Source organism: Taurulus bubalis (assembly GCF_910589615.1).
Source record: "Taurulus bubalis genome assembly, chromosome: 12".
Classification (NCBI taxonomy): domain Eukaryota; kingdom Metazoa; phylum Chordata; class Actinopteri; order Perciformes; family Cottidae; genus Taurulus; species Taurulus bubalis.
The window spans coordinates 6,315,316-6,330,368 of NC_136600.1; the positions used below are offsets into that span (position 1 = coordinate 6,315,316).

Genomic DNA, 15,053 nt, shown 5'->3' on the forward strand with positions numbered 1-15,053 from the left:
AATGTTGCTTTATATCTGTGTACATATGCAACTGTTTGCTAACAAGTTCGACATATCAATTTATCAGAAATCTGTTATTGCAAGTGTAATCACAACAAGCAATATGTTGTTATTGCTGGTCATATAGAAGCACACATATTGCATTTAAATCTGTAATGAACTACCATTCGTTCCTTTTGGGATTGGTTTCTTTTGATTGCACTTTGTTGTTGATCCATATCCATCTAATCCATAATTCCAACCATGTGGATGCTGTATATTAGTTAATATTAGTTATATTATAAGTTAATTAACTTATATTAGTTAGTGTGTCACCCTCTCGGATCCCTGGAGGTGAATAGAAGACGATACTTACCTCAGCTTTCGTTCACTGGAGTCATTCGGCTAATCTACTGATGGCAAAATATTACATCGCATGGCAACCTAGGCTGCCGTGGCCCCGGTCATATTGCAAGTATTGCAAGCAGTGTTGCCACTCCAATGTGTCATAGGCCTATATGGGAATGATGTCATGGTAATTGGTAAGGCTCTCTTTACCATATAGTCACTTTATGAGACATTTAAGCTCCTCAAGCTTTTGCATATCGTAATTTTTCAGGTTTTTCAGAAAACACAAAACACTTGACCAAATGTAATAGGGGTGCACAAGCTGCCTCTAGACACTGCACAACAGGCATACTGTAATACCGGTCAAATTATGTTATGATTACTAATATTATGTTCGAGTGAGATTTTCATTGACAAAAATGCTAACTAAATTGCTAGCTTAAACGCTAGCTTCAAAATGCCATCTTGAAAAGCTTGTAAAATGGCCTCAGTCACACTCTTGACTACGCCGTTATGCTATCGGGGTAGAATCGCATGATCTGTTCAACTGAGGATGTAGGAGTTTTTACCAGAGGTGGCCAGTATCATGAGGAGATTTAGGCAAGAAAATATTTTTTGTCAAAAAATTACGTAGGCCATTATTTTAAGAAGGTGACGATATGAGAAAAGACCTTTTTTTGTTCACTCTCGGTGTACTTACAAGTATTGCGTCACTGCTCTGTTACTGCAGTCACTTTTTGAAGATGGCATATTGCATTAACTCTAACAATTTAAAATCACTGTCTTTGTGTCTGTTTTCAAGCAGCGCCAGAAAGCAAAATGCTCGTCGGCACAAATGTGTCATTTTCCTTTTGGGTTTTTCCACATGCCTCCTCCTTCTGATCTGTGTGACCTTTTCCCAATCCGTCCAGGTATCCGCTTGTTGGACGGCTCTGTCACCGATGCCATGGAGGCCGCAGCTCTGACCTTCAACATCCACTTCATCGACATCTACGTCTGCAGCTGGGGCCCGAGAGACGACGGGGCCGCGATGGACGGGCCGCACAGCCTGACAGCGCGCGCTCTCCGCTTTGGAGCTCACAAGGCACGCCTTTCATCTCCGGGTTCACACTGCTGTCCGTCAGATGTAAAGCAGACATCGACGCTGTCAGTGGAGCGGAGCTTGGAATAACAAAATGATTATGTGGACGGATTTAAACGCACACTTATTTGTTTTGAATGGTTTCCTAAAGGACTGTTCGTACCAAGTGTTTCAGATAAGAGGGGCATTTAGAAATATTGAAGATCGGTCCTTCTTCCCACCAGTCTTTGGGTGTTCTCTCCAATTGCATAGAATTGTTTGGGTGTTTTGAGATATAATCCTATTGTGGTAATTAATTCCAAATAATGCATGGATTATGGAGCGTCCCCCGGGCCGAGGGTTCAACTGAAGTCCCTGACTTTGAAGCAACAGTTATTGTCATTGCTCAGTTGAACCTCAGAAGTCATCTCTTATGTTTCTCAGCCCAGCGGCTCTTCTTATTATCCGTCCATGTTTTCAATGTATTCCAAATCTGACCTCTGGAATTTCAAAAATGTTTCTCTTATTATTATTAAGTGCCTTTTAGCTTAAGTTCACTTTGGTTTTATTTGTGTTATTTGTGCTTGTGAATTTGGAAAACATATTAAATAGTACTGCTCTCACATATATTTCATCCACATGGGGCTGAACAGATCGCTGCATATCAAAATAACTATAAACAGAACCTAATTTAAACAATATCAAGTTCTCTCATATACACTTGGTTAAACTGCAACTATCCACAAACGTTTTCATCAGTACATAAAAAGGTGACTCTCCTTTTTTATTGTGTTCAATTGATGTTTCTTTGTCTAATCCTATATTTCCTCCTAATGATTGAGCGTGTGATATACATTTCCATATGTGATATTCAAAATGCTCTGCTGACCGCTAGATGGAAACATTCTTTATGAAATCCACCTCTTTTTTCTTGCTCTTTCACTTTGACGTCCCTCTGTTTGTGTTTCCAGGGCCGAGGTGGGAAGGGCAGCATCTTTGTGTGGGCGGCAGGTAATGGCGGAATGTATCGTGACCACTGCGGTGCAGACGGTTATGTCAACTCCATCTACAACATTGCCATCGGCGCCGTCTCTCAAACGGGGAAGCCCGCCTTCTTCGGTGAGCCCTGCCCTGGTATGATGGCCGTCACTCTGACAGGGTCCCGCGTGGGAGGCTCACTACCTCTGGTTAGTGTGCTTGTACCGCCTAACACATCTAACAACAGTGTTTATCATTAATGAGTGCATATATATATATATATATATGTGTGTGTGTGTGCCAGCAGCCCTTGCTCTTTGGCTCCTGCGAGCTGTGAGAAGCCTGTTAAAGAGCAGCGACTGGTGTGATATTTATAGAGGCCTGCCAAATGACCTGGGTGACTGCTGGGCGCGCACACACACGCAGACACACAGAAGCAAACGAGTGTTAATTGGAGGTAAAGCGTGGCTGCAGTGGCTGAGAAAGGGGAGAGGGAGAAGCTGAGGTGTTGATGGCAGAGGTAACAGTGACAAGCCAGGAAGAAATAGAGTGCCAACTCCAGGGCTGCAGAAACAAGACAGCCGGAAACAGACCATTGTATCAGTGTGATGTCACCTTTATGCCCTTTCCCACCTCTCATTAGGAGGTGGTCAGACCAGACGCAAGCTGTTTTTTATAAATTGTTATCTCTGTAAAACTGTGTTCTAATGGCTAAGACAGTGTGAGAACCCTCCTGGCCCGATTTGCTGCCTTCTTTTTCCTAAAAACCTCACAACAGAAGTACATTTCAAAAGAGCAGTTAGGCAGATCAGCTCACAATCTACATACCGATATGACATCCACGTAGCTGCATCTTGTGACCCATTCAGTGTGTTGTCCCACCAGGTCACCGTGACCAACATGGACGACGGCTGTGTCACACACTTTCCAGGAACATCGAGCGCTGCGCCGATCGCTGCAGGGATCCTGGCTCTTACGTTGGAAGTGAAGTGAGTGCCTCTCTCTGCCCAGTGCGACACCAGTAATGCTACAACAGTAAATGTGATACCTTATTGATTTTCGTGGGAGAGTTGCTCAAGGACACTCCAGCAATGTGTATGTTTACTGTGTGAGGCGCTTCAGTCCCCAGCCCTGTTGTGTTTGACCACATTACCCATACCCCCCTCTCTCCCTCCTCCCAGTGATTTCTTTTACAGAACAGTTGTTGCTATTTTCACCCACATCCCTAAGACTGCTCTGTTAGAAGTGATTTTCCCACCAGCCCTTTAATATGCTCGGGTCTAAAACCCTCCGCTCTGTCTGTTGTGGAAGCACAGTAAGCTCCTCCTCTGTCTGCTGTAACTCCATCCAGCAGATTGCGTGTTTACTTTGCAGGTAATCGTTCCATTTGCATTTATCAATGAATTGTTTTGTGAATTAAATTAATAAAATGTTCCGTAGTAGAGGTCTTCAAATAGATAGTTTTATCCAACTAACCAAAACCTGGTCCAACTGTCCAAAACATACGAAGACAATGTGAGAGAGATAATGTTTTAGAATAATTGCTTTATACAGCATATGGCTTACATAATTACTCAATAATCAAATCATTGACTGAATAATTTTAGCACAAAATAGACTGTTGATATAATTATTACGATAAAATCCTTGTACCTTGTCTCTCTTCAGTGTTTCCCCTCCTCCCTATTCGTATTATTAAAGTCTAAGTGAAATTTAGCTTTTTGTACGGAGACATATTTCACGGTGAAATGGAATAGTTGAGAAGTGTACAGTTAGAAGAGGCATTTCAATCAAATCCTTCACATTTTATTGGACCTCTAAAAAGTAGGTGGGCTTAGAGTTTAGTGTGATACTGAGCTCCAGATGTTGGCTCAGGAGGAAGACGAGGGAAAGACGAACAAGAATCTTTTGAACTTCCTCCAAGCGGCCAGCCGTCAAATTCCCCGCTCATCAGTTGGTCAAACTCTGTGTTTCGCGTCATCTGGTGGATTTTCATCTGCATGCGCTGCATTGACACAGAGCCAGTACAAATTACACCTCAGTCACATTGTTTTGGAAAAGAAAACAATGTTTTTTCCCACTGATATCCAAACACATCGTTCTTCATATCTCACCATATTGCTGTGTCGGCTAATATGATCCACAAGCCATGAAGTGTAGTTTTCTTATGGCCAGTGGGGCTAGCTAGTCGCCCCAAAGCTAAAGACGGGTAAAGCTGCTTCATATTTTGGTCATTAACAATCGATTTTCTTGATGTTATATTTAATTGTACCGACAGAAGTCCCCAAATCTCGTTGTCTCTCCAGCGAAAGATTTAGTCGGAGTCTTTGTATGAATGAACTCTCTTCTTGACCCTCGGATGTTTGTATTCTTCTGGTTTCAGGCCATCCGCATGATAGAAACGTCATCAACACACCCTCTTGCTGGCTGTAAACTCTCTGGACACTGACCCGCTTTACCCACACACATTCTACTGACTTTGTACTTGGGCGATGGCGTGTTAAAGTCTGTTTCATTTACATTTGCATTCTCACGTGGGTAATGTCTCGATACATTCAGGGTTGCGGCACTTGTGTGAAAAGGCCTTCAGTCCCTCTTTTGTTGTAGATCATCTTTAGCTCCTTTCTTTCTGTTTCGGTCTAAATCTGCAAATATATCACCAATCCTTTTTCTTCTCTCCTTTGTCTCGTCTGCCACTTCCTACCATTTCCCAAGCCCCCCTTTCTTCCTCCCTCTTAACTCGCCAGCTGTCGGTGTGGCCTCGGGCCTGGTGTTTTGTGGCGGTATCAGCGGCGTCTACGCCTCCTTCATGTTATGGATGGTACTAGAGGCCGGCTTTACTGCTCCAGCTGTCATGCCACGCCGACTCAGTCTCAGTCGCTTGGCTGTAAAATGGAGCGCGGGTCCCCTGGGCGAGGCGACTCCCAGGACATTACTGTTAAAGGCTTTGTCGTGACCCGCTGCTACTGACTAAACTATATATCACCTCTCTCGCTCAGATCGGCAGCATTCTGCTCACGTCTTTATGGAGCCGTGGTCTCTCTCTCTCTCGCTCTCTCTCTCGCTCTCGCTCTCTTGCCTGTATATCTTTCTGGGTCTCTCTCTCTTTCTGTGTTTCTCACACTTGCTCATTCTGTGTCTCACTCTGTCTCCCCACATTTCACACAAACACACTCACTCATATATATTCTGCCGTAGTCTCTGTTTCCCTTATGCAAACCTTAAGTTTTTCTTTCGTCACAAACAACATGCCTGAGATATTGATACAGACATGAGGGTACATTTAATACATATCCTAGAAATTACAGATGTAATTGCAACATTAACTCCAACTCCCTTTTCTCATCATGCAACTACAATCTTCGGCTTTTCCATATTAAATGCGAAACTTTTCTTGCAATCTTTTTTTTTTTCTGTTTGTTTTTGCAAAAAAGTGAGCAGATCACTAGATGTTATTGGAATTGCACAAATCATATTTTACAATCCTGATATGATATGAGGGGTTCCTGTTGGCAAAACTGACATTGCAGCACTCAGTGCAGATACAAAAATGCCAGAGAGCCTAAATGAGCGAACAATGTGTTGTCGTCTATGTTGTCAGGAAACCCTTCAGTGTGATGGTGTCACTGTCTATCTGTCTCTCTGACACTGTGTTGGCCTGTCTGTCTGTGTTTCCATCTGTCTCCATCCATCCGTCTTGACGCCTGTCCAACAAACCATAAGGACAGATCAATTCTTCACTCCTCTCTCCGTCTCCGACTGTTTGTTTGTTCACTTTATCACCGTGTCAGCCTCTCTGTCACTTTATGTTTCTTTCATCCAGTCACCCAGCCGGTCTGTCCATTTGCTCGGAGGGAGCTGAACTTCTTTTTTCCTTTTTTGCGTTGGCTCCACCTCATGTTCTGGGATTTTTACACCTGCTGTCCGTCCACCCTTTCCTGGTTTGTTTATTTGGGCTGTCTGGAAGGATGGGTTGTTTCCTCGTTAACCTCACTCACCTGTGCTCTGATCAGGTGAACTATTATCTATAATCTGTATATATACTATCATTAAATCACACAGCAGCAGTTACAAATGGTCAAACAATCTTTTAACCTATTTTATCTTGTGATTGGTCAAAGTAATTTAATATGGCTCTAGTGCTACACGCTAACTCAATGTAGAGTGTGTGTGTGTATATATATATATATATATATATATTTATATATATATATATATATATATATATATATATATATATATATATATATATATAAAGACAAATTAATGTTATAAAGTAGTGGTTTATCTTTTGACTTTAAAACAGTATAAAAGTCAAACAAAAACATCTGATCATTGACTCACTTCCCTTCCGCTCTTCCTGCCTGTGTCCATTCAACGAATAAGAGAGATAATGTATAAAACATTCTCTGTGGGGACTTGAGGAGTAATCAGCCAGTGATCTCAGTGGGGAGAGCACATGGAAAAGTAAATCCACTTGCTCTAATTGGTCTTAACTCAAACACTCACGTGCCAGAGGTGAGCACACACACACACACACACACTCGTCTTCACGAAGGGCTTCTCCTGCTCTACTGTTTACGCATTTAAAATGCATTGAACAAAAAACATGGAAACAAAAGAACATATAGAGCTACTTGTTAGCTATTAGCTAATTATACACATATAACTCTGAAGTCTCTTTGTACGTCCAATCTACTTCACACGTGCACTGTGGGAGTTGTGCAAATTGGACAAAATACATTTTGAATAAACAAACAAACACTACATGTTTATGTCAACTGGACATCAACTTTAAACATCATCAAAATGACAGAAAATGTCTATTTTTATTGGCTTGGGGAGAAAAAAATAGAAAAGGGCTTCTCAATCTGCCAGTCCAGTGCTGAACTAGACATACATAAATATGCACACATAAATACAGATCCAAACTGTCCATCACACACACAGCCACACACCAACACACTCTGGTGTTTGTGTACACATGTACTCATTAACCAGAGAAATCAGCGCTGCGCCGGTGGAGTGTATTTAAAGGAGATTGCAGGCATGCAGTTATTGGACTTGGCCTAATTGATAAACCCATTAGTAACACTTGTTCAGATAACATGGGAGGAATCTCAGTCTGCTCACAGTCACTCCAAATGGGTTCACTTAGTCTGAGAGTGCAGCACATTAAGAGAAGATTACAGAGCGATGTGGAGCGTCTTACCAGTCCATGCCTCGCTGCCGTGAGATTAATAGAGACGAACTAAGGACAGAGACGGAGAAAACATAAGACTCTGACTCTCCACAGGGTGGGGACACTCTCTCTCTCTCTCTCTCTCTGTGTGTGTGTGTGTGTGTGTGTGTGGGTTCTAGCAGTTGGTGTTCTGCGTGTTTGTATGTTTTTCTGTATGTCCGTGCATGTACATGTGTTTCTGTGCAGTTGTGACACAGTGGGTGATAAGCCATCTTTGTGTGAATATTGTGCACACGCACGTGCGCACGCTTTTGCTCGCAGTGTGCGTTTGTCCCCACATGTGGGGCGTGTCTGTGAAGATGTTTATCCACATGTGTGTTAGCTCCTCTGCCTTTCAACTAAAGCTGCGGCGGGGCTCGGCAGAAGATGTTAACGCAAAGTGTCCAAGCAGAAGATGTGCTTCCCGGGATGAGACGGTGGGGTTTAAACTCCTGCTTGTTTTGCACCAGCACAATATACCCCACTGGCTAACAAGCTTGACTGTTAGTGGTATCTCCTTCAGTTTCTGTTCAAATAAAAAGAGATGAACAACAAAATGGGACATGCTGGGCTTCAGTGAGGCAAGTATTAGTGCATCAATCTCATAACAACAGACACAGCACCGCATTCAACTAGTCTAATACTTCTTATACACACAGTCCATGGTGCGTGATTGCTGGGGTTGAGAACACAAATGGGTCGTATACAGCAGCTCCAACTCGTTCTTTCTTTCAGCTTAATCACATGCTTCTACGCCTCTTTATCACCTGTGAATTGCTTAGTCTTTTTTCTTCTTCCCCAGACCGAAACCGTGCTGCTGAACAACATAGCTCCTGGTGTTGATGAGTCATTTTGCTAACAGTATGTTACTAATAAGATTTAGTGTTTATCATACTTCTTCTGTCGTTTATCAAGCTTTGTTTTAAAAAAAAAAATCATCAGTTTACCGGAACAATTGAACTTGAAAACTGTATCTAATGTGTAATAGGGATGTCTGTGTGGTACCCTATTCATTTAATGAGGTCAGTGTTGGCACTGATACCAATCTAGGGAAACTGTCCCTCAAGAGAAAAACAACAGCATTAGTCATTTCAGCAAATAGACCCAAAGCTATGTACGTTCTTATGAACATTATAGAAGAACAATCTATCGGATTGGATGGGTCGACTGCTGTTTGTTTACAATCAAGAGTCAACCTTGTGTTTTCTTACCATGACCACAATCATTTCCTAACCGTACGTAGCCACATAATTGTCATTGTAATCATGACGTTGAAGGTCCCCTTATTGAAGTTGTAATTTTAACCCAAACCCGAGCGGCATTACACCGAACATGAAGCGCCTGTTTATTGTAATTTATTAAAAACGATCTTTCGGTTTCAGAAGGCACTGACAAAGTCTCGGTCAAGACAAGGCAATGACAGCGGGGTTTTTTTTAGGACTTGTTGGATCCAACGGAGGGATCCCTACACATTTCATCGGTTCATCCTCCAGTATGTACTTAAAATGCTCTGGTGAAATTCTGATTCTTACAGTAAACATTGTAAGAAAAAAGATTTTGATATTCAATCCAAAAGTCCCATTATGAGCAATTTGAAAGGGTGTCGATGAATAATGAAATCAACACAGCATTTGCAAACATCCAGTATATTATATTTGAAAGAAGTATGTGGCTTGTGCTCCCTGCAGAATTTCATTTTCGATGATTGTTTACCAGAAAAAAATGTTGAGTGTGATGCTCCTAAATGATCTGGAGCTGGCAGTGTTTTCCTCTGAGTCCCGATCTGTCTCTCTCTTTCTTCGCCCCTCCATCTTTCTGTCGCCTCGATTGCCCATCTTTTGCGTTCTCTCCCCTGGGCTGGACACTTTGTCCTTGCGCTCCCTGTCTCTTCATCCTCCTCCTCCTCCTCTTCCTCCTCCTCCTCTTCCTCCTCCTCCTCCTCCTCCTCCTCCTCTCTGCCCGGGCTTAGTGTGAGTGATAAATTATTCGTGGGCATGCTCTGAGGGCCCAGGGCTGCTCATTCCTGCACACAGAGGACTAGCATTGATCCGGCCTGTGGTTCAACTTAATTGGAAAGCCAGTTACACCAGCTACAGACACACTCCGACACACACACACACACACACACACACACACACACACACACACACACACACACATACACACACAGATGCATGTACATGCACATGCAGACATGCCATCGACTGTAAAGCCGCATTAATACACACATATGCGCCATTGTACAGTAATACACCCGTGTATAGGTGCGTGGATATTACAAATGTCAACACAATTATACAACAGACACACACAATCCCCACATGCACTCATGCATTAAAGTGTTACAGCATTAACATCTGCCTAAGTATCAGCAACTGTATGTGTGTGTTATAAGCTTTACATTGCACACATACACACTGCAGTACATCACACAGTATTTAGAATAAACATGTTTCCTATGCAAGGATACACATCTACTTTATACATACACACACACACACACACACACACACAATCCAACATTAAACGTCACAGAAGTGCACGATCTGACACACAAGGACAAGTGGATGGACACAAACCTCTGCACACACACACACACACACACACACACACACACACACACACACACACACACACACTTTATAGTCACTAAGCCCGCATTCTAAGCAGCACTAAAGAGGAGTAACAGTCCACAGTGGAGCAATATGGAGGCCCAGGGTTATCGATTGGACTGAGACACTGACTATCATACAGCTAATAGATTACATCAGACACATTGGAGCGGCCCAGTCAATGAGGCCTGATCCTATTAACTGGGGATTTGTAAACAGTTGTGTGCTCACTGTGACGGCTGCTGTGCTGCTTTGTGAGCCTTGGCGAGGGGGATGAAGGCTGTGAAGCTCTGGAGGAGGCTCATACATCGTTGCACTCTGCCCCAATCTGCTGTGAGTGGCGGCCCAGTCGTGTTTATGGGTTTGCTGGACGCCATGCTTTAATTTTGTTGCGATGTCAGTTCCGTTCCGTCCATTGTTGTCAATCCTTCAGAGGTTAAACGTTTAGCTGTGGTGTTATTTCCCGGCATGCATGAGTTGAACATTTTTCTTGTTATGTCAGTGTCGCATTACATTAGGTCGTGCTTATTGTGAGTCACTTGACGGCCACAGGAAGAAATCATCCAGTGTTTTTTTAAGATATGTTTTAGCTTAGATATCCGCCTATGAATGCAGAATCTGTTGGACACAAATCAAGATGTTGGTATCAGGAGCGTTCTGGTTCCCGTTTGTTGTCCGTTTGTAGTCCGAGTTATATTGACCAATCACGTTTGAATGCAGCTAACAGTCCGTGTGGAGAGCGAAAGAGAGGGAACGCATTGGTCAGAATGCAATCTCAGAACCCACTGGCTGCCGTCTGTCAATTCATATGCATTTCTGTTTATCGAGATGAGATGAGACATCGTCTCTCAACTCTAACTCCATTCTCGTGTCTCAAGTTGTTTATCGGACCGTGAATATTGACGGGTGCGCAAACGAGGAAGTCCTGGCCCGCATATCCATTATCCTCATATCCGCTGGCGACAGCAAAACTCCTAAAATATTGGCCGTTGTCTCCCAGAGGCAGTATGCACAACATGGTCTAGCACTGATACAGAGAGGTAGTGCACAGGGAAAAATGTTCCACCTCTATGTGAAAGAACCATCACAAGATAACAGTTCATCTTAAGTCCATTACAGCATAAGCAATAGTTCTGTTTAACCAGCACTATGGTGGATGCTGGTCGTGGGGTTTTCAGATTAATTCCGTGGCCTAAACCTATTCACATGTTCCTTCAGGGCCTGTGCAGCAAAGAGGAGTGAGAACATTGAGAGAGAGAGAGAGAGAGAGAGAGAGAGAGAGAGAGAGAGAGAGAAACTGAGTTCTCAGCCCGCGCTGTGTTTTTAAGAGCAAAACGACTTTTCCAAAATAAATAGATCTGTGTCGCGGACTGCTAGGAGAGAGAAAAGCCCTCGGTTCAATAATTAATTCCCGAGTCGAGGGTTTTGGAGAGCCGCTGATTGGGCTGATTCTTTTTTTTATTTTTTATTCTGTTATGATACAAAGGAGGCCGTTTGAAGTAATTTGTCCCTGAGAGAGCTGCTTGGAATACCATACATGCTTTGATTTAGCAAAGCAAATTTAATTTTGTTTGCTTTATGCAAACCAGCCGGGGCCGCGGGGGTTTCTCTGATTCCACCAGAGGGGTGAGGGTGGTGGTGGTGCTGATGATGGAGGTGGGGGAGTGCACATAACAGAATCACGCTGCTGCTGCTGCTAATATATAATACACAACGCACACTCACACACACAGACGCATGCAGCGAGCAGCAACAGTTCAAAAGTACAAAGCCTATACCCCCCCACACACACACACACACACACACACACACACACACACACACACACACACACACACACACACACACACATTCTCCAATCCCTTTGAAATCAAAGCTCAAAATAATTGTTTGTGCGTTGTGTTTTGTTTCATTCTATCCATCTATTATTAGTGTTACTGGTATTATTCCTATCATGTTGTTCTAGTTGCCTGCTCTCGCTGCTTGCCGGGGTTTTGTTTTATGCCGCTAATGAAAGCTTCTCTCCTTGCTTTTGTTCCGTTTTTTCCCCCCCAATACGTGAATGGAATAGATCTGTTTACATCTGTACCTGATATTTCCTGAGATGTCTAACATGCACAATAATGAAGCGGCTACTTGTGATGTAGTTGTTTGCAGGGGCAACTATGAAGATATACCTCAACTTAGCTATACAAACATGTGCGATGCATTACGGTAATGGTATGAATGATTTTAAAACTGAAGTCTAACCGTGTGGCTCACCTTCAATTAATTACCTCCGCTCTGTTCTTCCGTACTGGAGAAGCGACTGTCCGTGTACAGGTGTTGCACAAACTGTGAAGGCATTTCTTCTCAAAAAAAAGAAAAGGCCATTCAGAATGGGTGGCCAAGCGGTTTTCTTATACTCCATTCAAGTCATTTTCTTAAGGAACAATAATGAGTGGATAAAGCAGAAAAACCCAATTTCCTTTATGCTTTTTATATCCCGAAAAAGCCCTCGTTGACGGCCCTTTGGTCTTTTGTTATAGAAAACTGAGCTAATATCCTCCAGCTCTCGGCGCAGTTTAAAGGTCTTAATTGGATTCCATTAGTATATTGCTTGACATGACACTTGAGTCCGCTCTATTAGAATTCCCCTGCCTGGGATTAAAAAGAAGACTTTTTACTGCATTCGACTCTCTTGGCTCTTTTGTAAAAGTCTCAAATCTTCTTTGTTGGATTCACAGTTTTTAGTGACACCATTATTAAAACAGTGAGCTTGACTTAAACAGGTGCTTTTATGTCTAGAGGACCTGCTGTAAAAGGTATGGCCGTGTCTCATTGCATCAGTTTATGTATCAATAAACCTTAGCGTTAATACAGCATGAACCTGATAGAATGTGCTGTAAGCCGCACAAAACAGTCCACCAGCCTCGTTCTACACAGGCTAGATCTCATGTTGGGCTCCCTGCAGGTTTCTTTTCAGAGCATCACGTCGAGTTGAAGTGTTTCCTCTGTGGTTTCAGTCGGTGTAGAACACGGGCAGAGGGAAGGGTGTGTTTGATGATATTCTGTTTCATGTCTCTTGCCCCAGTCCTGAGCTGACGTGGAGGGATGCTCAGCATCTGATCGCCAAGACAGCAAAGATCCCCGACCCCAAAGAGCCTGGCTGGAACATCAACGCGGCAGGATACCATGTTCACCATAGGTATTGTGATAAGTCAATGCAAACATTCAAAGCACACACATGTGGTAACATCATCAGGGTTACATTTGAGCCCCGATTAACATTCTGCCCACTTTTTGAGTGAGGCTAACGTGTAAACTGATCTGTGTACTGATCAATTAATTTACAATAGTTATGTCCTTTAGAAGCAACCTGAGTTGCCATGTTTGGCTGCAACCCCTGATTACTTGTTGCTATGGCTATCTAAGCAGCATGTGTCAATCTATATGTGGTTGTCCTTAAAGCAATTGTTGGTAAATTTGTGTTTTTGCTTTCTTGCCGAGTGTTACTTTCGATGAGAAGATTGATATCACTCTCATGTGTGTCCAGTAAATATAAGGCTACAGCCCACAACTGCTTAGCACCTCATATAAGGACTGTAAACAAGGGGAAACAGCTGGTCTGTCAAGAAGTAAAAAAAAAAAAATCAACCTACCAGCAACTCTAAAACTCTTAATTTAAAAAAAAAGTACGGGTAGTAATATGTCAGACTATTTCTGCTATTTTATTTGAAAATATTTTTATTTTTTTACCTTATTTTACCTAATGCCTTAAAGGTTGTCTTTTGAACCACTGTAACACAACATTGTTTAACTGCTTGTTAAAAATAGTATATTGAATTTAAGTAAGGTCAGCTGCAACAGTTTTATGTATTACAATCAGGTGTTACCCATTACAAGTCCTCTTCCACTTGTTCCCTGCTGTATTTGCCACGTTCACACACACCACTTTCATGTGCACACACACACACACACACACCTACACACTCTTCTCCTATAAAGCGTTTCAACCACAAAAAGCAGCTGTTTTATGACAGTTGAGACAGGTGATCTTGTCCGGGGAGGAGTGTCATTGTAATCCTCTAATGTTATTATCACACCCACAGCGCGTCTGAGTGTCCGTACCTGCTCTGATTTATATAGACAGAGGCTGGAGGAAATGGAGCTTCTGCTCTGACTGTATGAAGCGTGAATCTGGGAGGGAGCCCTGTGCTCCTCCAGACATCGTATAAACGCTTTTACAATGCTTTTACAATGCTTTTACAATGTCAGCCGGGCGATGACATATCGGTAATCAGTCATAGCGTTTGTAATGTTTTTCCACTGCTCTCTGTCTCTCTCACCTTAACACTTCCTCTTCCTCATCCTGGCTCTGACTCACTGTCCTAACATCTCTTTGTGGTTTCTTTTCCCGTCCTTCCTCTCTCCTTTCATTCCCCCCTTCTCTGACTGTTACTCCCTCTCGCCGTCTTTTCTTCCATCCCCTCTTTCGCAGCACGCCGCATCGTAAAATAGATTGTAATTACTGTGTTGCTGTGAGAAGAATGGATTAATTAAAATATAATGATGCCGATCACACCAGCGGGCGTCTGTTGAAATCTGTCCATTTAGGGGCTGTGGCTGAGGACTTGTAATGCCCAGATCATACTGCAGCGGCCACGCTAATTATGAAGAATGGTTTATTACATGGGGAAGGACGGATGGACGAGACAGTGCAATGAGCACGAGGTCACTTACCATCAATGAGGTTGTTAGAACATTAAAGATTAGATGTGATATCTGTAACAAGAGGATCCATGTTTAAGAAAATTGAATATAACACTCGATGCTTATTGGTTATAGTGGGAAGTAAGGGATTTTAAAAATTGGA

At 42.8% G+C, this 15,053-nt stretch overlaps 1 protein-coding gene across 1 annotated transcript in view; it reads left to right on the forward strand.

The window, feature by feature from the left end:
• The window catches only part of LOC306745220 (neuroendocrine convertase 1-like), a gene marked incomplete at both ends in the record, with an annotated part of 147,055 nt that overhangs the window by 97,382 nt on the left and 34,620 nt on the right, over positions 1-15,053 (forward strand). The window contains 4 exons of the mRNA XM_079227973.1: positions 1,239-1,411; positions 2,359-2,574; positions 3,251-3,354; positions 13,272-13,385. Coding sequence (XP_079084099.1) covers positions 1,239-1,411; positions 2,359-2,574; positions 3,251-3,354; positions 13,272-13,385 — 607 coding nt within the window. The remainder of the gene's footprint in view (positions 1-1,238; positions 1,412-2,358; positions 2,575-3,250; positions 3,355-13,271; positions 13,386-15,053) is intronic.